At 39.2% G+C, this 27,378-nt stretch overlaps 1 protein-coding gene across 1 annotated transcript in view; it reads right to left on the bottom strand.

The window, feature by feature from the left end:
- IARS1 (isoleucyl-tRNA synthetase 1) overlaps positions 1 to 27,378 on the bottom strand; it is a 118,415-nt gene that overhangs the window by 19,563 nt on the left and 71,474 nt on the right. The window contains exons 24-27 of the mRNA XM_004714603.2: positions 13,404 to 13,578; positions 11,935 to 12,047; positions 2,115 to 2,210; positions 115 to 291 (exon numbers count right to left, since the gene is read on the bottom strand). Of these exons, the coding sequence (XP_004714660.1) occupies positions 115 to 291; positions 2,115 to 2,210; positions 11,935 to 12,047; positions 13,404 to 13,578 (561 nt within the window). The remainder of the gene's footprint in view (positions 1 to 114; positions 292 to 2,114; positions 2,211 to 11,934; positions 12,048 to 13,403; positions 13,579 to 27,378) is intronic.

The following is a 27,378-nucleotide window of genomic DNA, read 5'->3' as shown; positions in this document are numbered from 1 at the left end:
GAACTAGTACTTTATCATCATTCTATGTTGGAGAAGAGTAAAATGTAACAGTATAAACTTAAAAATAAAAATAATTAAAAAATCTTAAATAGGTCAATATAACTAAGAATTTACCTGTGTTTTTTCTTGAATAAGGATTTTATCTGATGTAGGAACTGGATATGGTCTCAAAGGAACCTTTATAGTGGCAAATATGAAATCTGTGTGGTCTTCAATAACATTATTCAGATATCTTACTTCTGAATTTACTTTATAATAAACCGTTATTTCATCAGTTGGAACCAGATTGCACTAAAAAAATACAGAGAAAATTGAAACAGGAAATAATACTTTGTTAATAAAAACAAACTGTTGAACAAGGATCAATAAACACATTCTAAAAAGTTATAAAGGGCAATTATCTGCCACATTCCTCCTTGGGTGATAAAATGCATTAAAGTAAACTGCTTCTGGTTCATCTGCTCTATCTTTTAAGGTAGGGCCTATCTTTTTTTAAGCCCAATCAACATTTTATGCATGTTCAGTAAACAAAAAGAAATTAAGAACCCACTGATCAAAGTCAAAGTTCACTCAAATACACTCTTAATATCTGCTAAACTAGTCTTAAAGTACAGGCCTCAAATACCTGTCTGGGAGTGGAAGATATACTGGGGAATCCTATTTGTCAACAACTTCTTTGGGGTATGAACTCTTAAGCTATCTTGCCTGGCAGGAATTTGGCAGCATCTTCACTCTATATTCATATGGGTTCTTATCAATCTAATCTCTTGTCAACTTGAGGGTATTAAGAGGGAATGGATGGAGTCTAAGGCGGTTGGTCAGATCACAGACCGATGTTGCCTCCATGTGGGCATGGCCTTCTTAGGAGGACTCTGGGAACTTCCTCTCTCTCACCGTCTTTGTCTTTCTGTTGACAAGCCACATGAGGTAGTTAGTTTATTGTGCCAACCTGGCCGATAAACACATGTAGGGTTAATTGAAGGGTGGAGGGATAAATGGGTCGGTGAGCCTCGCCTTTCCAGTTTTTGTGTCTCTTGCTTTCTGATGGTCGGACCAGGGTGCAGCTGCCTTAGCCAGTTCCCTGTTTCAACTGACAAGGCTCACTTCCTGCAAGACATCCCCAAGGAGAAGCTGCATGGAACTACCCAGATGCAGTCCTGCCTGCTGGAGCAGCTGTGTGGAGACCCCTGCCAGTGCTGAGATGTTTACACATTCACTGACTCTGCTTTCCTCCTGCAGTCGGCATCATTGCCTTGTTTTGTGAGATGGAGGAGGACTTTGTGGATTGGTGTCAGACATATGGGTTGATGGTGGACTTGTGCAGCACTGGGTTGGGATGTTTTCTTGATGTGCACTCACCCTTTATATAAAACTCTCTCTTTTACATGAGTTTCTGTGGTTTTGTTTCTCTAAAGTACCCAGATTAACACACCATAGGAGAGCCTCTCTCTCTGCTTCACCTTCTGTTGAAGAGCCATGTAGAAACCCACACTGGTTCTGAGAGGCCTCCACCACCACTGGATCCATAAGACGTTACACCCACCAACCTGTGAGCTCCCTGCATTTGGCATCACGGCTAGTGGCTATGTGAGTTTGAAGAAGGTTTCATGAACTAGTTTTGGACTTCTGAGCTAATATCAGACTTATCTGGAATGGGCAGGGATGTTTTCTCAATATAAAATTCCTCTTTGATTAAAAAGCTCTCTTACACACAAGTGTCTCTAGATTTATTTCTCTAGTTAACCCAAACTAACACATCTGTCCTGCAAATTTAATGTTCTGAATGAGTTTTTCAATACATAGTCACTTCTGCCTTCCCAAAGCACAACCACAGTCACCTCTAATTACTTTCTGCATGTTAATATCACCAGTTTCCATAGCAGTAATTGTGTAGAAACCATAAGGAAGTAAAAAAGAATGAGAGCAGTCAAAGCACAGGTTAGTTGAAACCAAAAACATCCAGCTTATGACTGAACAAGTAGGGAAAGACAAAGGCCCATCATTGCCAGAGTATCATGTGAATGGATAGGAGATTATTGAGTAATATCAAGCATGCGCGCGCACGCGCGCGCGCACACAGACACACTATACTTTCCTTAAACTGACAAACAGACCTTCTTTCGAAGTTTCTGGATGCGATTAATGACTTCCCGAGCCATTCCTTCATCAACCAATGACTGGTCTGGGGTGACATCTAAGAGAATCAAAGCCTAAAAGAATAAACAGTGCACCATATGAAATTAAGATAAACACTACTTTCAAATTCAACACCCTATTTAAGGATACATTTTAGTCAAATCCTAACTTCAAATCTAAAGAAGTAAAAAAGTGTAACTGAAAAACAAAACTCAGAAAATAAAAATCAGAGTAGAAATAAATATAATAAAATACAAAAACAATAGAGAACCAATGAAACCTAAAGTTAGTTCTTTGACAATCAATATAAGTGATAATTTACTTAGAATGACTAAAACAATTGAGAAGACATGAATAATTAATTAAAAAACATACACATAAGATATCACTATCACTCACTACTGAAATAAAAAGTTAACAAAGAATACTATGAACAATTATATGCCAACAAATTAAAAATGAAATGGACAAATTTGTGAACAAAACATATTTTAGAAATTGACCCCCAAAGCCCTCAATCAACTGATACCAAGGGCTCAAACAGAAAGAAAATATTTTGAAGATGATGATGGCAACATATGTAATAAAGTGCTTGACACAATGGATGGTTTTAAGGCTTCTGATAAGAGCTGTAAGAGACCACAATAAAATTATTAAAAAAAATTAAACACACACACACACACACACCCCTCAATGATGCACAAGTGACTGAATTAACAATAGAAAAAATGGTATACTGTGAGTTTTCTTTGACCTCCCATGTCATTTTAAAAGTTCTGTATATCAGCAAACCCTTGAACATCATTATAACGGGAGCTAATGGCCTTCATCATCCAAATGAAATGATTCCATAGTTATCTTGTCCTTGTACCATTTAGTAAGTGTTCGCTTTAAATAAATTTTAAAAAATGCAATTCTGTTGTACATGAGATCAACAACAATGGCAAAGAAGAACAATATATGCTGTTCTTCAGCCATGGCAAATAAGTACAACACACGACAGCAAAGTTAAAGAAAGTACAGACAATAACCACAAGTTGAACTTGATCAGACAGGGGAAAACCAACTTTCCCATCGTCATGAATGACAAAGATGTTTTGTGGTGCAATGAGCTAAAAAGGTGAGCAAGACTGACCTGACAGTGAAATGGTGCAGCCAGAGACAGAAAGGGGATCTGTAGCCAAGGTGCTTTCGCTTATACTTTGTGTCTGTAATTGTGAGCTGACCACAACACCTCTTTGGAGGTATTAATTTCCTGTTAGAAATGGTAGGTAATGAGGATTTGTGAGGGGAAGGGAGGTTGAAAAATGAGGTCATTAGCGTGCACCATCTGTCTGGCTTCACTGCTCTGCCATCTGCCTTCCCTACATGTTGGGGACGGACGCCAAGGTAGGAGGAAGCAGGTAAAGCATGCTGCTGGTGGAAAGATCCCTTTTGCCAAGAGTCGGTCCAGTCTTCGTCCGGTCTCTTTTCTCCCTCTTCCCATACTTGGTGCTTTGAATTAGTGCTGGAGTTCCAGTACGTTCCTCCCCTGGATTTGTCGCAGGTTCTTTTCACTTTTTCTTCACTTTGATTTCTTTTGTTGTTGTTAGAAAGAAAGTTGTTTAAGACTGATTTTTCCTCCCCAAGGCTTTTTATATTTCAGGTCTACCACTGGTTTTTATTTCTTAGGCTTTATAGTTACCATAAAAATTCAGTTTTTTAAGTGGAGATTTGACTCTGTCATCTCCACTTAGAAACTGTACAACCCTCGTCATGCCACCTAAGCAGTGTGAGCCTCTGCTCCCTTATCTGTAAAACTGAGATACATAAAGGAAAACTAAATGCCAAAAAGAAAAAATCAGTTTAAAGTGAAGCTGAAGGTAACTTTGTCTGCAGTATTCACACGATGAATTATTTAGTATTTTGAGACCCAATTCTACCACAGTGGGCTATACCTGTGTGAGAGAGTACAGTGGTGCAAATGGCTATATTAATATGTACTGTTGAGGGAAAGCAAGACACAGCTCCAAAGTGGTGTTATCTTTCAAATGTCTTTCATATCTACCCAGCCACTAATAGAACTGGGCCCACCATTTCTGTAGCCGTTTTCCAGGCTCTGATAGAATCCCATAAAGGAGACTTGACTTCTTTGGCTCAGCTTGGCATGGGAACTTAAGAGAGAAGAAACTTGGGATGGTCGAGTAGTGCCTTAATGCGGCCTAAGCATCTGATGACTGAAAGGTGGTCTATTTTGCATGTGTTCTTATTCCAGGTTCTATGAATTGCTTAACTGATACCACCACTGTGTTGAAAACTGGCATACACTTGATATTACAGACTGACACATTTGTCTTCTGTTTGACCAATTGGCTTGCCATACATTCACAAAAGACCCACTGAGTACTAATTATGTGCCCTTAGCATGGGCTGGCACTGCGGAATGTACTTCTTGAAACCAAGGAAGTGGCGAGTGGAACATGCCTCCAGGAGAACCACTTGCAACCACAGGTTCTGGAGGACCAGGGCCTTGGAGTGAGGAGAAGGCTCATGAAGGCCTGACTAAAGCGATGGCATGTGGCAGGGCAGCTCCTCATCAGCCACAGTGGGGATGTCCAGGCAGCTGTTCTAACTTCTGTCTTCCTTACACCAGTGCCTTCCAGGTTCTTCGACTTTCACGTAAACTACAATGATATGTCCAATGTGGACTAAGGTGCCCATCACAAGCTGTTTGGGAGGGCCTGGGGTGTGCCTGTTGTTAGACATCTCTTTGCCCCCCTTCAAGGACTACTTTGCCTGTGACTATCCTCATCCCAGTCCTGCTGAAGGGGATGGGGAACAGAGGAGTGCAGAACCAGGACCTAGGAGTAGGCTTCCTCAGCTCCAGTTCAGCTGTGCAGTGGGGCCACCCATCGTAAACCTGTTTATTCTTCTCTGCAGGGATAGAGAACCCCTTCCTCTCCAGTAAAGGCGGCCCTTTTCAAGGCCACACAAGTAGAGGTGCCACTTTGTCCACAGCTCAGATCTGGCTGCTTTGAGTAGCCAAACATGATGCTCATCTTTTTTTTATAACCTCTAACTTTAAAACTTGAAATAGGTGGTAGGGTTGCTTTAAAATAAAATAAAAAGTCCTTCCTGGGTTTACCACTCAGAAACAATGGGCAACAACCCCAAATCATGTTGCTGACAGCATCACAAGGCTCAAGTTCATGCAGAAGTTCACCAAGGAATTAAGAAATTCTCAGTGTGTGTAGCTATAAGTAGGTAGCTAAGGGACCCTTACAGAGACATGGATGGATTTTCCCTTCTAGGGCCAGCAACAGAAGCAGTCCATGTACATACCATGACATGTATATACCCCTTGCCTCAGCAGCATGTGGGACCCAGTTTCCTAGTGCTCATGCAGAGTGTTTTCTACACTGATGATGATTTCATCAGGGATGATGTCCTCATCATATTCAGGGCTAATGCCTCACCCTTCACCCCAGGGGCAGGACCACCTTATCTAAATTCCTCCCGATCATTGCAATACAATAAATAGTGGCTGTTTAGGCAGGGATAGGGGCTGAGTTACAAGCAGCTAGCTTCTCAAAACCCCCATCCTGATGTGAGATGAAAGAGGGTGGATGTGCATAAACCCCCCTCTCCAAAAAGAGCACCCCGCCCTCATCTACTCTGACCCAGGCACAGGCCCCAAATTGGGAGTATGATACCCCAATTCCTCACCCCGTTTCTAAATCCATAAGCCAGGGGTCCTTAAACTTTTTAAACAGGGGGCCAGTTCACTGTCCCTCATTCCTGTTGGAGGGCCGGACTATAGTTTTAAAAAAACTGTGAACAAATTCCTATGCACACTGCACATATCTTATTTTGAAGTAAAAAGACAAACGGGGTAAAAACACCCTGTGGGCCAGATAAGTGTCCTCGGCGGGCCGCATGTGGCCCACGGGCCGCAGTTTGAGTACCCCTGCCATTAGCAGTGAAAATCAGGGGTAGAAAGCATATTTGCACATTCCTCACTTTTTAACATCATAGCAGAGACAGAACGGGGTGGGAGGATTGCAGTAAATTCCTTTTTCTTAATGCCACAATAAGTCATTTTCTTAAAGAGGAGAGAGGTCAAACAACTGTAGCAGTGAGGCTTTCCCTGTCATATACTGGCAACTGCATTAGCAGTAGTGGGCCTGTCTCCGCCTTCACTTGGCACCCCCTCCCATGGCAGCGTTTTCTTCTATTTGGTGCCTTTTAAAAGAAAGGCTGAAAATTGTAACGTGACAGCCCAGACCAGACCCATGGTCAAACTGCAGGCTTCTCCCAACTTGGCCCAGGGACATACCTACAATCACGAGCCTCATTCCATTCTTTGAGGACCCCCTACAGCTGTTGGCCACTGAGTCGCCGCAGCACCCTGCATATATAGCAGTACGATCCACCACCACAGCAAGCCCTCGAAAACACTCTTACCAGTCACACAGAGAACGTGCTCAGGGCCCCTAGGTCTCCCAGAAACACGACGCCAACTTTTTCCAAAAGGACACACAAACAGCAACAGCGCAACACCCTCAACAAGAAAACAAGAAAGACAAAACACAACAGTGGAATTAACAATGCTCATAGAAGAATCAGACGTGGATCTACCACAAAAAGACATCTTTAGAAGGTTGGTTGGAGTAATACAGTAGACAAGGGAAGCAATGCAGAATAAGGATGCAATGATAGAGGGGATGAACTCCACGATAGAAGGGATGAAGTCCATGCACCGAAGGGGAATATAGGAGCTAAAGGATAAGGTAGCAGAAGCTAAACAAAAGATTATGGATCTCATGAATGATCTCATCAATAATCTCAAGGACAATTAAGGCAGAAAATAAGGACAAACAGGTGGGAAAAAAGTGGGAAGCTAACACTGAGGTAAATATGATGAGGACTATATTCCCTAAGTTATAATAGAGGGAATTTGGAAAGATAGTATTCCATGGTAGGAAAGCCTCCACTTTGGTAAGATAGAGGTAAAATCCAAGTCCATGATCCTGCTTGAAAAGTCATTCCCACAGATACTCCCCTAACAGCTCTGCTCTCCCTATAGAAGCAGACATCCTTTTGCTCTCTCCTTCCATCATGTCACCCAACCCCCTGCATACCTTCTCCCAATGCAGGTACTAGGTTTCCTCACCTATGAGCTCAAGGACCTTAATGTAGATAGCACCCAAGTTGTAATGCATGTAACTACTGAATATGCATGCCTTATGGCTACTTATAAATGTCCCAAGATAATAAAGGCGCTCTCTCTTCTTCCAGTTCCATGTGGATCATCAAGAGGGGCTAAGGTGAGCATGCTACCTTAAAACGTGTCTGACGCTTTTGTTTTATTCTCTCTCCTATCTTTCCTATCCTGTATGACTTTATTATAATTTTTATATATATTTAATCATTTTATTGGGGACTCATACAACTCTTATCACAATCCATACATACATTCATTCTGTCAAGCACATTTGTACATTTAATCTTTATATATTATAGCCATACAATTGTGCCTACTGGCCCTTAGGGTGTTTATAGGCGGGTTTCCTCTGACAGAAGAAAACCTGAGATCAAAGACAGATGCTATTAAGAAGAACAATACTCAAATAATTGGTTTATCAGAACAAGACACATCAAAGAATCAACAGCTAAATTAGCGAGGAAATGTCTGAAAGCAAACTTCCCCACCTTAATGAATGAGAATCAGATGCTCATACAAGGAGCAGAAAGGACACCAATTAGACTAAACCCCAGGAAGAACTCACCACCAAGGCATATAATAGTTGAATTGTCCAACTTTGAGGAAAAAGAAATAATCTTAAGAGCAGCAAGAGAAAAAAAGGCAGTCACATACAATAGTGCTCAGGTAAGAATATGCAGAAACCTATCAGCAGAAACCATGAAGAGAAGGAGAGAGTGGAGTACCATCTTCTGGAAGCTGAAAGACAAAAGTGCCTGCCTGAGAATCCTCTACCCCGCCAAACTACCAATTAAGATAGATGGCGAGATAAGAGTCTTCCAGGACAAGGAAAAACTCAAACAATAAGACACCCAACCCTGCAAAGATCCTTGCTGACTCATTATGGTCAGAAGACTAAGATCCACCAAGCAAAAGCAGGAAAACACCATAAAGCCCAGCTTCACACAGAAGCCAATGCACTGATAACAATAACCAAGAAAACATGGACTCAGGGGGAAAAGGCAAGAAGGAAACCTCCAAAACAAACAGCACACTGATATGAAGGGAGATTAAAAAAAACAACACTCAATGGGTTGGAAAGAGGGAACCGATGACAAGGATCTATATGTGACCTCCTCCCCGGGGGACGGACAACAGAAAAGTGGGTGAAGGGAGACGTCGGATAGGGCAAGCTATGACAAAATACCAATTTATAAACTATCAAGGGCTCATGAGGGAGGGGGTTGGGGGAGGGAGGGGGAAAAATGAGGACTTGATGCCAGGGACTTAAGTGGAGAGGAAATGTTTTGAGAATGATGAGGGCAATGAATGTACAAATGTGCTTTACACAATTGATGTATGTATGGATTGTGATAAGAGTTGTATGAGCCCCTAATAAAATTATTAAAACAAACCAACCAAAAAAACCCCCAAAAACACTCAACACAAAAGGTACGAGATGACAGCAATGAATCCAGAAGGTGAAAAAACAATGACTAGCAGACTAGCTCAAAAAACATCACCTATCAACCTGTTGCCTGCAAGACACACATCTTAAGTTTGCAGACAAAAAAACCCAAAAACTAAGAATAAGAGGCTGGTGTAAAATATACTAGGCAAAGGGCAACTTAAAAAAAACCCCACAGGGTTTGCAATCCTAATCTCCAACAAAATTAACTTTAAGGTGCAAACCATAACAAGAGATCAGGGGGGGTAATACATAATGCTCAAATAATCAGTTAACTAGGAATCAGTGAGTATAATACCTATGCACCTAATGAGAAACCTGCAAAGTTTGTCAAAAAAACTTCAAAAGATGAAAAAAGAAATCACATATTCAACAAGCACAGTAGGTGACTTTAATACACTGCTATGAAAGAAAGATAGATCAATGGGAAGGAATCTCAGCAAGGAGGCTACAGAGCTAGACACTACAATTAGGTGACTGGACCAGACAGACATATATAAAGCTTTCCATCCAAATGCAAAAAAAAAGAAAGAAAGAAAAAAATCACATTCTTTTCCAGTGCACATGGTGTATTTTTGAAAACACACCACATGCTGGGGCACAAGTCGAGCCTGAGTAAATTCAAGCACATAGAGATTACTTACTGAGACTTCCTTCTCGGAACACCATGCCATAAAACTGGACATCAATGAAGGCCTAAGGGCTGCTGGAACACAAGGCAGGTTGACCTCAGAGCCTGAGTACGGAGAGGGCCATACAACCTGTTCTCCAAACAACAGATTCCCAGTAGGCTAGGGTGAGAGGGAAACTCTAGTGGGACAAAGGTGAAATGCAACACCCAAGGTAGTTGGCGACAGGCAGACACATTAACATCAATCTCCCAAAAAGCGAGCCCAGAGATCTTTGACTCCTAGTTCCTCGAAATTGACACAGAAACAAGATGCATCAAAAAGCCTCAACAAGAAAACAAGAAAAACAAAATCCAATGTCAGAGAATGACCTGGATCGAATAGCAGTCATAGATGAGGCAGACATTGACCTGCCAAACAGAAAATTTCAGAATGCAACTTAGAGTCAATCATACAGGATATGAGAAGCAATACAGAAAAAGGATAGAATTATAGAGGAGATAAAGGCCACACACCACAGGAAATACAAGAGCTAAGGGACAAGATAACAAAAAATCAGTAGCAAATTCACACATGTGGCCAACAGACTGGAGGAGACAGAGAATGAGAATAGCACCAATGATCTAGAGGATAACCAGGCAGACTTCAACAAACAGGAAAAAAGTCAAATAACATAATTAGAGAAGCTGAAGAAAACCTGAGAGCCATGTCTGACGTTATGAAGAGGAATATCCGAATAATTGAACTACTGGAACACGATTACTGGAAAAACAAAGTCTCGACAAAAATAGCGAGGGAATTCTTGGAAGAAAACTTTCCCAGCTCAATGAATGAAAACCAGGCAAACATTTGAGGCCAAAAAACAACCACACAAAAAATCCAGTAGCTAGACTGAATCCCAAGAAGAAGTCACCAAGGCAGGTAATAGTTAAACTACCCAACTTTGATGAAAAGGAGAAAGTCACAAGAGCAGCTGGGGTGGGGGTGGGGGATGCAGTTACCTACACAGGCACTCAAATAAGAATATGCTCAGTCCTATCAGCAGATACTATGAAGAAGAGCTAGGGAATAATATATTCTGAAAATTGAGGGAAAATAACACAAACTCAACAATACTCTATCCAGCCAAATCATCTATCAAGATAGATGGAAAGTATGAGTCTTCCCAAGCAAGGAAAAGATCAAAGAATACATTAAAAGAAACTCAGCTCTATCAAACATCCTTGCCGACCCAGTATAGGCAGGAGAACACCACTCACTGAGCACAAATTAGAGAGCACAACAAAGAACTACTCCACCCAGAGGTCAACAAAGAGAAAATCTGCAGGATACTGTTAGCTCAACGGAGAAAAGAAGGCAAGAATGAAACAGATACACACACGTATCAAAGACCCGGAACAAAAAATCATATTGATGTGAATGAGGGGGAGGGCAGAATGGAGACCCAAAGCACATCTGTAGACAATTGGACATCCCCTTAACAGAAGGGTCACAAGGAAAAAAACGAGCCCGCCGGGATGCAGTATTGCACCAACAAAACACACAACTTACCTCTAGTTCTTTAACTCTTCCTCTTCACACCCTATCATGACCTCAATTCTACTTTATAAATACGGACAGATCAGAGCAAATACACTGGTAGAGATAAGAGATTGCAACACAGGGAATCAGGACAGATAAACCCTGATCACAATGATCAACACATCACCATCCCAGGGGGATGGACAACAAAAAAAGTGAGTGAAGGGAAACAGTGGATGGTGAAAGACATGAAAATAAAAATTTATAAATTATTAAGGGATAATGAGGGTGGGCGGGGTGGGGGGGGAGGGGGAGGGAAACGAGCCAATACCAAGGGCTCAAAAAAAAAGAAGATAATGTTTTGAAAATGATGGCAACATATGTGCAATTATGCTAGATACAATAGATATATGTATGGACTGTGACAAGAACTGTAAGAGCCCCCAATAAAACGAATTAAAAAATAAAACCTATCTGTACACAATGGGGCAACCCCTCACAGAAGGGTCACAAGGAAGAGATAAGTGCACAAGGGCGCAGTATAGCACCGATGAAACACACAATATTTCTCTGGTTCCTTGAGGCATCGTCATCCCCCCCCAACATGACCCTAGTCCTGCTTTTCACTTTGGGCCAGCCTGGAGCATAAACACTGCTACAAATAAAAGCTTACAACACACGGAATCCAGGTCAGATAAACCCTCAGGAACAGAAATGGGAGTAGGGTAGGGGAAGGTGGGGAGAAAAAATGACACATAACACCCCGCACCCATCTCTCCCAGGGGGACGAACAACAGAAACCCCCAATTTTTTATTATCTTTAAAAAAATAAAAAAGAAACAAAGAAAAGAGTTTATGCATTCACTAATCAAATATATAAATTCAAAGATATACAGTGAAGTTAATGCAACCCTAATACAAGGAATCATTATCAACAAAGGCATACTTATGTTCTCACCTCATTATTTAAAGAAATATTCTGGGGATCAGGAGATTACCTGAGTATCCCAGTGTGCTTCAAACTGTGCAGTGCCCTGTGTAGCTTGATCAAAGGTATATATGAAACGGATATCTTCTTTGTGCAATTCATGGCCTTCCACCACAATGGTTCCTTTTGGAGAAACAATTGTCACAGTTACAATCAGCCCAGTCTTCCATTCAATTTATACCACTATCAATATATGACACCACTTTTGTTGTTGTTATTTTATTTCTTTATTTTTGTGTAATTTATATTGCACCACTTCTTATTGAAATCCTCATGACAGAGTTGCAAAGGATAATCACCTTCTAACTCAGCAGTCCACAACCTCTGGGAAAGGGGTTGCCCAATTCATAACAGTAGCAAAATTACAGATATGAAGTAGCAATGAAAATAATTTTATGGTTGGGGGGCTCATCACAACATGAGGAACTGTATATAAGGGTCATGGCAATAGGAAGGTTGAGAACCACTGCTCTAACTCATCTCACTGTTGCAGAATGTGACAAACACCAAACCAAACCTACTGTCATAGAGCAAATTTAGGGTCACAGATACCCTACGGGGCGGAGTAGAAGTGTTCCTTTCAGCTTCTGAGGATGAAAATCTACCGAATCAGAAATACTCCTCTTTCACCCACAAAATAGCAGGTAGGTTCAAAGTGCAGACCTTGTAGTTAGCAGCCTAATGCATAACCCATGGCATCGTAGAATTCCTTTGCGAAAAAAAATAGTGCCTAAAGAAATATATTCCACCAAAGTTTTACATGCACAAATATACAGTATAATATCATTTAAAACATAAACAGGGAATAGCATAAAGCATAAAAAATAAGACTTAAATATAATATCAGATATTCATAAAATAGAAAAACTGTTATAAAATAACATTCATATGACCATGTTTACAATGTAAAATGAGCAATGTACAATAAAAATATGAATGAAAATTAAAGATGTACAAAATATTAGTAAAATTTTTGTTTCTAATTACAGTGCGATCTCAATTTTGAAAGGCTGTAATTATATGTCTGTATATTAATGGAGCCCAGGTGGCAAAGTGGTTATATGTTAGGCTGATAATTGCCAAGTCAGCAATGTGTAACCATCAGCTGCCTGAGCGAGCTATATGGGGCTTTCTATTCCCATAGTAAAGAGTTAGTCTTTGAAACCCGGAGGGGCACGTCTACCCCGAATTACAGTGTCTACAAGTCAGCATCAACTTGATGGCAGTGAGACTGAGACAGCAATGGAAGAAAATTAATCAGTTTTATTAGTGCCCTTACCCAGAAAATTAAACACAGGAAACACTAAACATATTAACAATTGTCTGATGATTTAGTATCATTAATTTCTCACTAAATTTTACTAAATTATCAGAGTACATTACAAAAGTTTGTGGACTTGTAGAAAAAAATGATCTGGTATAGTAAATAAGCACCCAACTTTAACCGATCTGAGGAGAGTAGTTACACCAAACACCTACCGCTCTTTTGAAACGTCTCCAGGTCCTCATCATTTAACTGCTTGATGGAAGTCATCACTGCTTTAAAGGCTCCCTTTAGTCGCTTCCCAAGGACCATGTGATCAGGCTCAGCTCTTAGCCGAATACCATATTTAGTTTTATCTGTAGACAGTGTAACCTTCCTAACATTCAATTCCTGGTGACAAGAGAAAATCCCAAATAAAAGAACTGAAAATATATGTCCAAATAAAAACTTGTACACAAATGTTCATAATATCATTACTCTAAAAAAAAAAAAAAAAGGTGGGAAATAAGTGATATAAAAAGAAATGAAATCTAGCTTTGTGCAGTGGCAATATTATAGCCAATGAGGTCTACCCAAAGTGCTAGTAATACTATTTGAAAAAGAAATGAAATCTAGAAGAGTTATAGTATGAATGTGTCTGTACTGAAAGCATTATGCTTGTATCAATCATATATTGCATTCCAAATATGAAGAATAAATAAAACAGAGAAGGGCAGGAGTTGTGGGAGATACTGAGGGGCAGGCGGGGTATGATTAGGCTTCTATATGGAGAAATTTAAAATATAAAATTGCTAGTAATGAATTTACATCTCAGAAAAATGCTAAAATCTACTTAACACCCAAAACGAGTACTATGAAAAAACCATTCTTCTCAAGACAAATCAAGACAGTTCAGCATAATTAGATTAGAAGAATATCCTAAAATTAGAAATACAAAGTTTACTCAAGAACACTCAACAGTACTAAAAATTTATGAAGAATATCAGTTAATAATGATAGGTCATGTATCCACCATGGTACAGGTAACTGATACAACGGGTAACAGTAACAGTACAGTATGCAAAAAACCCAAACTCAACAATACTGAGTCAAGGTTGACTGAGAGTGATGTCCTTTGGGGTTCTGAGACTGTTTATAGGAGTGTGGTGGTTACACACTCTGTTGTCAATTTGTGGCTTATGAGTGAACGGGTGGAGTTGAGCCTGTCAATCACCACTTGATGACCTCAATTGAAGGTGCTAAGGAGATAAGTAGACTACTGGAGGTGGGACACACCACAGTCCCTGTGAGATATGCTTGCTGGAAAACCACAAGGAGCTATGAGAATGCAGCCAGAGCTCTGGGAGCTGGAGTAGCCACGTGGAGACCTACACCAGTGCTGAGAGGCTTGTGCTGCCACTGGATCCACAAGACTTTCCACACAATGGCCTGTGATCTTTCTGCATTCGGTGTCATTGCATGGCTGCGTGAGTCTGAAGAATTTATGCACTAGTATTGACATATGGGGTGATATCGGACTTATGGACTGACTGGGATGTTTTCTTAATGTACAATTACTCTTTGATATTGTTCTCTCTTACATACATATGCGTGTGTATGAATTTTGTTTCTCTAGTCCACCACATTATGTTACCTTGGGAGTGGGGTACTAGAGAAATCATAAAATTGGACAGTAGATGTTTGTTTGCCCTCTGCCAGATGGAAGTATTTCTTCTTCGGCTGGTCAAAGGTCAGATATGTCCATGAGTTTTATTGGGTTGTTTTCTGGAAGAAGTTAAAGTTTTGTTTGTTTGTTGTCTTTGGTTATTCCTGTGTGAAATGACAATAATGAATGTGATTAATGTATATTTTAAAGCTCAGGGGACAAAATCATCCCTTGAATTTCTCAAAGCTGCTTAGAGAAAATGGCTAACAGAAGGTCAAAATGGCTGACAGAGTCTGCCTGGCTTATGCTGTCAGAGGCCCAATCACATATTTGTGTATCAGTAGAATAGTTTAAATAAGGACTAAGATAAACTAGATAAGACTGGAGCTTGAATATTTTAAGAACTGAATTTAGGATTGAATTCTACTTTGTTTTTACTGATTAATTCTGCCTAATATTATTGATATGATTGATAGAAATGCTTATTGGGAAGTATGAAAATAGACTTTGTAAGCCTTGCCATTCGCCATTAAAACTTGATTCTTTAAATGGGTTAGGGTTCACCTAGAAAGAAGGCTCTGTAAAGATTAGCCCCACCCAGAGCTTTGGAGTACTCAGCTATTTGCATTCCAAGAGACCTGCCTATGGGCTGCTCACAGTTTGATAAAAAAGGAACTCGAGATTTTTGAATTCTGAACTAGTGGTTTGTGCTTGAGGCTGGAAAAAATCTGGAAGCATGAAGAAAACTCCACTCTAGGACTACACATTAAAGGAAACCTGTGGGCAAGCTGAAATGATTGCTAGGTGACCACCTGGATCCAGTTGTTGAACCGAAGTGGGAAAAAGCAGCAATAGAGAGACGGGTTGAGTCTGGTCACTAACACCATGGACCTGGTTCACAGGGACTAGAGAAGACAAGAGTGGGTTGACTGGTCTGAAGTTCATGACCTAGCACAAAGGGGCTAGGGTTGTTCAGAATTTGTGACAGGACCTAAGGTCTAAAGGGAGGGTAGCCAATGAGCACCCTGGTGAAGCTAAGTGAAGCAGCCCACATTGAGTTGACCAGAACCAAATAGATGAAGAGAAGACTTTTGAGCCTATGAACTAGTGAATACTGCTGCAGACTTTATGGATGGTGTATTGGTCTAGGTACTTTGGAGAAACAAATCCACAGCGACTCATGTATAAGAGAGAGTTTTATGTAAAGAAAATGTGCATCACGAAAACATCCCAACCCAATGCTGCCCAAGCCCACAAGTCCAACATTAACCCATTAACCCAACACCAGTCCACAAAGTCTTCCACCTCACAAAACAGAGGCAATGATGCCTACTGCAGGAGGAAAGCTGAGTCAGTGAACGTACAAGCATCTCAGCACTAGCAGGGGTCTCCACACGGCTGCTCCAGCACCCAGGGCTGCATCGGGATAGGTCCATGTGGCTTCTCCTTGGGGATGTCTTGTAGGAAGTCCATCTTGCAAGCTGAAGCAGGGAACTGCTAAGGCAGCTGCACCCGGTGCAACTATCACACAAAACAAGAGACCCAAGAACTAGAAAGGCGAGGCTTCACCACCCATTTATCCCTCTGCCTTTCAACCAGCCCCACATGTGATTATCAGCCAGGCTGGCACAATTAACTAACTCAGATGGCCTGTCCAGATTTGACTTTGCTTATGGATGCAGACTTCACAAAGTTCAACTGGAATGAAGATTCTTCAAATCAAACAATATGATTGTCTCCTCAGACAACCAACCAGGTTGATGTAAGTGGGCAGTATAGAAATTGGATACTCCAAATTGGGCGAATATAGGCATGAAGTGTCTGACTTATAATCATTTCATTGATAGGGGAATATATTCATAGGATTATAGGATTAAGGTATACTTACTAAACTGCAATTGTTAGGTATAGGATATTTTTGGTTTGTTCACTTAATGAAGGTGGCACATACTGAACTGTATGCACTTTAGTTTTATCCTGTTAGGTACAGTTATTTTATTATTGTTTGAAAATTATATATGGCTAAAAAGTTGTGTGAAAGTGTCAAATTGACAAGGGGTGGTATGGGGTAGTTACATAATCTGTTGTCAATTTGCGACTTACAAATAAAGGGGTGGAGTTTAGCCTGTTAATCAGGTCGCAGCTTGATGACCTCATTTGGAGGCACTACAGAAATAAATAGCTTGCTAGAGGCGGGACACATTCCCTCCCTCTGAGATATTCCTGATGACAAGCCACACAGAGCTAAGTTGATGATAGATAGGGCCCTGGAGCTGGAGAAGCTACCTGAAGACGCATGCCAGCCAGAGATACTTCTACTGCCACTGGTTCCACAAGACTGCCACCCACTGGCCTGTGATCTTCCTGCTTTCAGCATTACTGCATGGCTGCTTGAGCATGAAGAGGACTTTATAGATTGGTCTGAGATATAGGCTAATATTGAACTTATGGATTTGATCTGGACTGGGCTGGGATATTTTCTTAATATATAATTACTCCCATTAGTACGCCACTGGAGATCCCCTTGCAGAGGGGTCTCGGGGAGGAGATGAGCCAGTCAGGGTGCGATGTAACAATGATGAAAAATACAACTTTCCTCTAGTTCCTAAATGTTTCCTCCCCGCTCCCACTACCATGACTCGAATTCAATCTTGCAAGACTGGCTAGACCAGAGGAGGTACACTGGTACAGATAGGAACTGAAAATACAGGGAATCCAGGACGGATGAGCCCTATAGGACCAGTGGTGTGAGTGGCAAAATAGGGAGGGTAAAGGGAGAAAGGGTAGGAAAGAGGGAACCGATTACATGGAACTGTGTGTGACCTCCTCCCTGGGGGACAGACAACCGAAAAGTGGGTGAAGGGAGATGTCGGACAGGGTAAGATATGACAAAATACCCATTTATAAACTATCAAGGGCTCATGAGGGAGGGGGGAGCGGGGAGGGAGGGGAAAAATGAGGACCTAATGTCGGGGGTTTAAATGGAGAGAAAATGTTTTGAGAAACGATGTACAAATGCGCTTTACACAATTGATGTGTGTATGGATTGGGATAACAGTTGTATGAGCCCCTAATAAAATGTTAAAAAAAATATATATATATATATATAAAATTACTCTTTGATATAAAGTTTTCTCTTATACAAGTCTTCCTGGATTTGTTTCTCTAGTATAGCCACACTAAAACATTAAGGTACCTTGGGAGTGGGGTACTAGAGCAAGAAATCATAAAGATGTTGCATGTGTGGGAGGGCAGGGAAAAAAATGAGCTGATACCAAGGGCTCAAGGAGAAAGAAAATGTTTTGAGAATGACAGCAACAAATGTACATATGTCCTTGAAACTATGGATGAATATATGGATTGTGATGAGTTATATGAGCCCCCAATAAAAAAGGATGTTGAGTGGACATTTGTTTGACCTCTGCCTCATGGTAGCTTTACTTCTTTGGCTAGCCAGAGGTCAGATATGGCCATGTGGTTTAATGGGTTGTTTTCTGGAAAGAATATGGGAAGTTTTGATTCTTTTGTTTGGTTGTCTTTGTCTATTCCTGTTTGAAATGGTGAAATTGAATGTGATCAATTTATATTTTGAGCTCAGGGAATGAAATCGCCCCTTGAATTTCTGAGATTATGCTGCTTAGAGAAAATGGCCGACCGAGGTCAAAATGGCTGACAGAATTCTTGTCCTGGCTTGATTCAGTAGGAGGCTTAAGGCCAGATTTTTTATCAATGGAATAATTTAGACAAGGATTAAGACAAGTTAGATAAGGATTGAACTTGACTATTTGAGGATCTGATTCTACTGTTTATGCGGATTCCTACTGCTTATTGTTATTGATATCATGATTGATAGAAATAATTATTGGGAAGTATGAAAATAGAGAGCTTGTAAGCTGACTTGTCTTCAGCCATTAAAATTAGATCCTTAAATGGGTTTAGGATATGCCTGCAAAGAAGGCTCTGAAAAGCTAAACCCCACCCAGGGTCCTGAATGCTCAGGGCATTCGAAGGTGAAGAGACTTGCCTAGAGGGAGCTGTTGAAAGATTGCAGGGGTAAAAAAGGAACACTGGATTTTTGAACTAGTGGTTTTTGTCAGAAGATAGAAAAAATCTGGAACCATGAAGCAAACTCCTCTCTAGGACTGAACATTAAAGGGAGTCTGTGGCAGCCTGAGATGCTTGCTAGGTGACTACCTGGAACCACTTGTTAAATGGAAATGGGAGAAGAGCAGCAATAGAGAGAGGGGTCGAGTTTGCCCACTGACACTGGTGGACCTGGTTCACAGGGAATAGAGAAGAAAAACAAGAGTGGGTTGACTGGTCTGAAGTTCATTACCAAGCACAAGGGGACTAAGGTTGTTGAGAATTTTTTTTTTTTTTTTGAGAATTTATGATGGGCCCAGGGTCTAAAGGCAAGGTGACCAGTGGGCACCCTGGTGAAGCTAAGGAAGTAGCCCACATTAAGTTGACCAGAACCCGACCAGATGAAGAGATTTTTGAGCCTGTGAACTGTTGCATATTTCTGCAGACTTTATGGATGGCCTGTCCTGATTTGACCTTGCTTATGGATGTGGATTTCACAAGGTTCCAACTGGAATGAAGACTCTTCAAATCAAAAAGTATGGTTATCTTCTCAGAGCACTGGGTTGATATAAGTGGATAGTATAGAAATTGGATACCCAAAATTGGGTGCATAAAGGTATGAAGTAGCTGCTTACAAGCTTTCATAAGTAGGAGAATATATTCATAGGATTATAGGATTAAGGTATAGTTGTTAATTAACTGAAATTGTTAGGCAAAAAATACTGTGTTGTTCACTTACAGAATATTTTTGTTTTGTTCACTTATAGTATGTTAAGTCTAAATAAGGGTGGCACATATTTTTAATTGTATGCATTTTAGTTTTATCCTGTTAGGTACAGATATGATTTTATTATTGCTTTGTTTAAAAACTGTATCTAGCTAGAGTTGTGTGAAGTTGACAAGGGGTGGTCTGTGGTAGTTACACAATCTGGTGCCAACTTGAGTATTAAGAGTGAATGGGTGGAGTTTAGCCTGTAAATCAGGTTGCAGTTGTTTCAAAAAGCCTACCTGAAGTAACACAATCTTATATTTATTTTATGTATGATGCGTTGCCTTGATCCTAGAACTCACCAGGTCTTCTAGGATTAGTGTTCAGTGCATCAAATCAGTTCTTAAAATAGTCACTAAACTCAGGTGTTAAATTTGAGGTTTTATTTTAACTACCATGAATTTATTTCAATTTTTTCAGCTTCAACTTGAGCTTGCATATGTGATTGATGTTGTTTCAGAGTTATCTTCTGAAATTGTTTTGACTCATGATATCAAGTGCAACAATTGTCTCTCCCCAGGCATAGTTCATTTTATTTGTGTGTATTTCACGTCATGAAATCTATGTGTGGAATACTGGTCAGTTTGTTTTACTATATTGAGTTGTGTGTTGCTGTGATTCCAGCAGGATCATCAATGGTTAGAACATGTTAAGAAGAAGGAATAGCTTATCTGTTTCTGAAATGTTTACGAATAGCAATAAAACCTTATCAGATAAACTTCCAGAAGATGAGTCCCTCATGTTGGAAGGCATTGAAATTACTGGGAACGAACTATCTCTTCAAAGGAGACGATAATGACATAGGTGGAGTAAAACTTTTAAGACCTTCATTCTCTGACAGGGTGCAAGTCAAAATGAGAAAAAATAGCTGCAAATATTCATGAATAACCAGGAATGTAGAAAAAGACAGGAAAACCCACATAAAAAATGAAGTCAGTAGAAAACATAAAGCACCAACACAATATAAAACAGTAAAAAATGTACTAAATTCATAGCTAAGAATTACATTCACTATAGATTAAATGTATCAGTCAAAAGACAGTAGCTCAATGGATAATAAAACAGGATGGATTACTGATATCTACAAAATACATACACCTGAGGTGTAAGACAGAAACGTACTAAAGATCAAAGAGAGTAAAATAATCTATCAAGCTACAGCCAATAAAAAAGGGTAGAAATAGCAATATTAATTTCAATAAAATAGACTTTAAAGAAAAATTGAGCACAGGACACAAATAAGGGTTTTTCATAATGGTTAAAGTGCCAACTGCATATGAGATATAACCCTAATAAATAGATATGCATTTAATACAAGAACGAGTCTCAAAATACACCTCTACAATAGTGTTGTTAGGTTCCATGGAAGCAGCTCCAACCCATAGCGCCCCTGTGCACAACAGAACCAAACACGGCATGGTCCTGCACCCTCCTCACAACTGTTCCTGTGTAGGAAATTTTAATAAATCACTTTGAATGACAGCTAGAAAAACTAGAGAGAAGCTAAAAAAATATACAGAAGAACAAATAACACAAATAACCAATCAGTCATCGATACACATAGAGAACTCCACCCAACAATAGCACAATACACATTCTTTTTTGGAGCAGTTCTTTTTGGTCCAGTGACTGTGTATTGTTTCCATCTAGTTTTGATGCTTCCTGCATCATTAAATATTTTGCCCATAGAATTTCTTCAATGTTGCAATTCAACATTTGAATTTTTTTCTTGATATCTTTCAGTTTAAGATATGCACAGTATATTCTCTCTTCTAGGTTTTGTAATTCGAGGGCTGGGCACAATCCATTATATTTAACTTTGTCTTCTTGAACTACCCCTTTGAAATTTTCTGTTCAGCTTTGACTTCATCCTTACTTCAATTTGGTTTAGCTCATTTATGACGAAGAGCAAGTTTCAGAATCTCATCTGACAAACACTTTGATCTTTTCTTTCTTTCTTGTTTTTTAATGACCCTTTCACTTTCTTCATAAATGATGTTTCTGATGTATTCCCACAGCTCACCAGGTCTTCTGTCATTAGTCTCCAATGCAGCAAGTCTGTTCTTGAGATGTTCTCAAAACTCAGGTTAGACACACTCAAGGTCGTATTTTGGCTCTCATGTACTTGTTTGGATTTTCTTCAGCTTTAAACTGTACACATGAGTATCTCATGTTGTTTCACAGTCAGCCCCTGGTGTGGTGTCCGTTACTAATGCTGAGCTTCTCCATCATCTCTTCCCAAAGATGTAGTCAACTTAATTTCTGTCTATGCCATCTAGAGCATTCCAATTACTAATAATTATCAATGTATCTTAATTGCATGTTTGATCAATTTCCAACTGAAGACATTGATAAAATGCTTTAATTTCTTCATCACTACCTTCGGTGCTTAAATTTGATGATAGTTGTATTCACTGGATTTCCTTCAAGGCAAATAAACATAATCATATCACACACTGCACTGTACTTCAACATAGATCTTGAAATGTCCTTTTTGACTATGAATTCAATGCCACTCTGCTTGTTTATATCATTCACAGGACAGTAAACCATATACCTTTCTAATTCAAAATGGCAATACAAGTCCATTTTAGCTCAGTAACCTAGAATATCAATCTTTAAGGAATTCCAATTTTCCTAGGTACACACTTTGTACATTCCAAGTTGTGATTATTAGATTTTTGTAGTCTCTTCTCATTTTCAGTTATTCCCCATAAACAAATGACAATCCAGAAAGCTTTACCCTCACAGCTTTTCACCATTCATTGCACCACAGTGGGCTATACACCGAGAAAGTAGCTCTTCCTCAGACAACTCTCTAGTGCCTTCTGACTGAAGGGCCCCCCCCTGTTACTATCTCCAACAATGTTCTGTTTCCATGCATTATACCTTCAGTATCTGACAATGTTTCAAAGTTATGCATAAGGTTTTCAGCGACGACTTCCTCCTAAGAGAGCAGCTGATTCTTCATGGTCTGTTCTTAGTCTGGAATCACTGAAGAAACCTATTTATCTTGAGTGGCCTGCTAGCATTTGAACTATCAATGTCATAGCTTCCAACATTACAAAAGATGCAAGCCACCACAGTATGACAAACTGACAGCAAAGTGGCCGGACCTCTGAAGAATGGTTAAATTTGAGGCCCACTGGGAAATCAGGAATACATAAGCAGTTATCACTGATATTAGCCTGCAGCAAACGAACTGCAGTGCTTGTAGTGCAGGACAAGATTTAACACATTAACTGGAAAGAGCAACTGAGATTTACCCCTGGGCAATCTACCAGCAAAATAACACCTCCCACATCACAGTTGATGAAAGACAGGTGGTGTATCCATGGATTCCCACAATCCTCAGGAGAACAGGAGAGTGGCTATGCCAAATCCAATGGACTCAGTGGCTCCTTAAGTCATCCCTCACATACATAAGGCAGTGAGGGCAATGTGATAAAGGGGTGAGGTAAGCAGGAAAAGCCAACAGCACAAAGGCACAATGAAACAAGCAATGGGAAACAGAAACATGTCCGCTTCTCCCCTACTGCATGTATAGTACCAAAACAGATAGATAGAAGACAGCCAGTGGCATGGACCAGCCACAAAAATAAAGCACCTTGCTTGGGCATAGGTGTGACCTCTGAGATTGTCTATGTGCAAAAAGCTGGAGTGCGGTTCTTTTTTTCCTCCCCATCCTTTTATCCTTTGTATTCATAAACTACCAGACAAAACAGGAAAAACAAACTTCTATAACTACACACGCTGGTACCCACAGAAGTTGGTTTATCTATCTATCTTATGGTTCTCTTCAAAAACCACCAAGAGAGAGAAACACAGAAGTGAAAATAATTCCTAACTATCCACAGCACGTTCTACATTCCAATGAGATTCCCCTGTGTCAACGCCCCAGATGTGCAAACTCTGGATTGCACCCTCATAGGCACCTGGTGACTGAGAAAAGGAAAGCAGCTGCTGTTTATGGGAGTGCGAAGCAAGGGTGTGTGAGGTTCCCAATAATATGGTTTGCAAGTTTGTTCCATATTGCTTATTTTTGCTGGTGTTTGCTTTTTACTGTTATTTTTAATACTCTTAGGTGCAGCACCTGATAGAGTCAACTGTCCCTGTGGGGCCAGCAAACCTCACACCTCAATTAACTGCAACATAATTGCAACAAGAAAAGAAATCTCAGTTCATTAGAAAAATGCAAATTAGTCAAGCACAAACAAATGACCAGAGGAAAAAGTAGCACTGGACTTACCAGAAAAGAAAAAAATTTAGAGGACTATGAAAAAAAAGAGAAGGGGTCAAACAGAAATATGGAATGCTAACATTACTGATCTTATATTCTTATTATCATACCTAAACAGTGAAATGGTCACAAATTATGTTTACACTTGTAATTCTGAAAGAAATATATGTCTTCATAAGAGCTTATTGCTGAAGGGAGACGTCGGACAGGGCAAGATATGACAAAATACCAATTTATAAACTATCAAGGGCTCATAAGCGAGCGGGGAGCAGGGAGGGAGGGGAAAAATGAGCACCTAATGTCGGGGGTTTAAGTGGAGAGAAAATGTTTTGAGAATGATGTACAAATGCGCTTTACACAATTGATGTGTGTATGGCTTGCGATCACAGTTGTATGAGCCCCTAATAAAATGTTCTAAATAAATAAATGCATACATACATACATACATAAAATTTTAACCTCAAAAAAAACAAAAAACTCAGGCTTACCCAAGGGCTCAAGTATAAAGAAAATGTTTTGAAAAGAACGATGGAAACATGTTCAAATGTGCTTGACACAATGGATGTATGGATTGTTATAAGAGTTGTAAGAGTCCCCAACAAAATTTTATATATCTATAAAAAAAAAAAGAGCTTATTGCACGAGATAGCTTTTGTTTCAAATAGTTGGTCAATAAACCCTTCAAAAGGACAAAGTAATCGATCTGAACCAATGAAATACTGATTTAGTAACTTTGAGGACAAATCTTTCAATTCTGATATAGAAGAACAGCCAATATAAAGAATCTGAACAAAGTCTAATAATTAGATGAGACCCTATCAAAAGAAATAAATAAATCATTTAAATAAATAAATAAATCAAATTTCACTGACTTTCCAGGAGTGGGGAAAAAAACCCCAAAAGATCTACAGAGCAAGTATCCAAAATTGGCTGGATGAAAATTTGTCTAACATCATAAAAAAGAAAATAATTAAAGAAGCTGAATTGTTTGAGGAACAATACAGCTTCTTTAAAGGAGGACCCAAAATACAACAAACTTACAACGTTGAAAATAGAGAACCATAGATACCATTTGGTAATGGAAAAATTGCAAAGAATATAGATGGAAAGTGTAGATAGAAAACATCAGAATGGAGAGAAAGTAAAGTAGATTGAAAGAAATAACTAATTATACTAACCAAAAAAACCCCACACAGATAAAAAAAGAACTAATTATATTAAATCTGAGATGAACATATAAACACAAAGAAAATGCAAAAATTATAAAAAGGGTAGATATTTATAAAATACAGCAAACAGTAAATAAAAGAATAGGTTAACAAAATTACAAGAAAACTCATTAACAACAGCCAAAGTCGGTGTGAGCAAGAGATTGAAAGGGAAGAATGGTGGGATGCTGGAAGGACCTTGCATACGGATTTCTTCTCGAGAGCGTTTATGTTCCTATTCTGCTTTTTACAAATAAAAACTGCAAATTGTCAATGATGCAAGATGGGTGTGGTTTAAGCAAGAAAACTGTATCTAATCAGTAGCCACATCCATCAAAATATTGGCAAGAAACACACATTTTCATGGAAGTGCACTTTTGTATAAAATAAATATGATTTATTCTAAGTTACAATTTTTTTAAGACCCCACTCACAAAAAGAACTTGGCACATAAACTTGCAAGGAAAATATAAACTTCAATAAAACCAAATATCAAAATGATAACCACAAATCTATACATAACAGTAATTATAATGAATATAAATGGGTTAAATGCAGCAAAAAGAAGGAGCAACAAACTGCAAATGTGAATACATCAATATACTGCTTATAAGAAACATACCTAAAACAAACTGAATTACACTAAATTCAAGGGATGTGTAAAAAAAAAAATCAAGATCATGAAAATAATTTTTAAAAAGCAAGAATGGAAATTTTGATCTCTAATTAAAAGATTTAAAAAGAAAAATGAAATATTTAGGAATACATTTAAGACAAGCCAGACTTCTACAAAGAAAAATGCTGCAAAACCCTGGAGAAGACCTACTGAAAAGGGAGCATGTGCTATACTCATAGATCGGACACTCTGAAAATTCTAAAGCTAACCATAGAAATCTGCAAATACAATGATTCAATGATGATAGATTCAGATTCTACCATCCCTTTTTTGATAATGGAAAAAAATCACCAAGTTCATATGAAAATGAAAGAGACCCAGAATAAACACGCTCTTAAGAAAAATGAAATAGACGGTCACATTTCTCAGCCTCAAAAGCAACTACAGAAACACAGTAGTTAAAAATCCTGACATTGGTTCTACAAAAGAAACATAGTCTAATAGAACACATTAGAGAATCCAGAAATAATTCATCCACCAAGAAACAACTGATATTCAACAAGGGCAGAAATACACTACAAGGGGAAGAAACAGTATCTTCAACAAATGGTCCTGGCAAAAGTTGACATTGATTTGAGGAATAAAATCAGAACCTACACATCATTCCATACATAAAAAAACCGAAGTGTAAATCCTAGAATTTAAAATCAACAATGACAAAATAGGGGCCTGAAAAAGGGCATAAACATACTACAAAATATAATAAAAAATTCACACACAGCCGAAGACGATATAGATGAACTTTCTACATATATAACACTTATGTGCATGAAAAGATTTCATGAAAGATAATCTATATAATGGAAAACATCGGGAGGAGATAAAGAAAAGAGGAGTGATACCAAGGGCTCCAGCAGAAAGAAACTGTCTTGGAAACACTGATGGCAACATACGTACAGTGTGCTTAATTAATACAAATGAATGAATATTTTTAGGAGCCCCCAAGAAAATGGTGAATTAAAAAAAAGAATGGAAAACATTTTTGACAATGCACGGAACAAGGATCAAATGTCTAAAATCTGCAAATATCTGCATTTCTATAAAAAATATAATACACAACAGAGGTCAACACAGCACAGCACACTATTTCAAAAATAGATGAAAACAATTTATATGCCCACTTGTGGAAGAAAGGATAAAGAAGTTGGCTACATACAAAGGAATATCAAAGACTAAAGTCTAAATTGTTAAACATCTCATGGCAAGGGTGGACTTGGAGAACATAGTGCTGAGTGAAATTAGTTAATTATAAAAAGATACATAAAAGAAAACTTAAGACGAAGGTTTTCATACTGTTATAGTTACCAAGACTAAGAGGGAAATGAAGGGAAGGGGAAATCAATAGATTATAGTGAGGGGATGAATAACAGAATTGTGGGTGAAGGGAGACAAAGGACAATGTAAGGGGTAAAAAGAGGAACTGATACCAAGGGCTCAAGTAGGAAGAAACTGTTATGGAAATGGCAGGGGAAAGGAAAGGGGGTGTGAACTAACCAACCCCAGGGACAAGGGAACAACAAGTGATCTAAAATTGATGGCGAGGAGGGTATAGGAAACCTGGTGGGGCTT

This window comes from Echinops telfairi, unplaced genomic scaffold, assembly GCF_000313985.2.
Source record: "Echinops telfairi isolate 266 unplaced genomic scaffold, ASM31398v2 ScPeMD7_27;HRSCAF=92, whole genome shotgun sequence".
Classification (NCBI taxonomy): domain Eukaryota; kingdom Metazoa; phylum Chordata; class Mammalia; order Afrosoricida; family Tenrecidae; genus Echinops; species Echinops telfairi.
The sequence above is the reverse complement of the archived record's forward strand: the minus strand, read 5'-3'. Positions and strand labels throughout refer to the sequence as shown.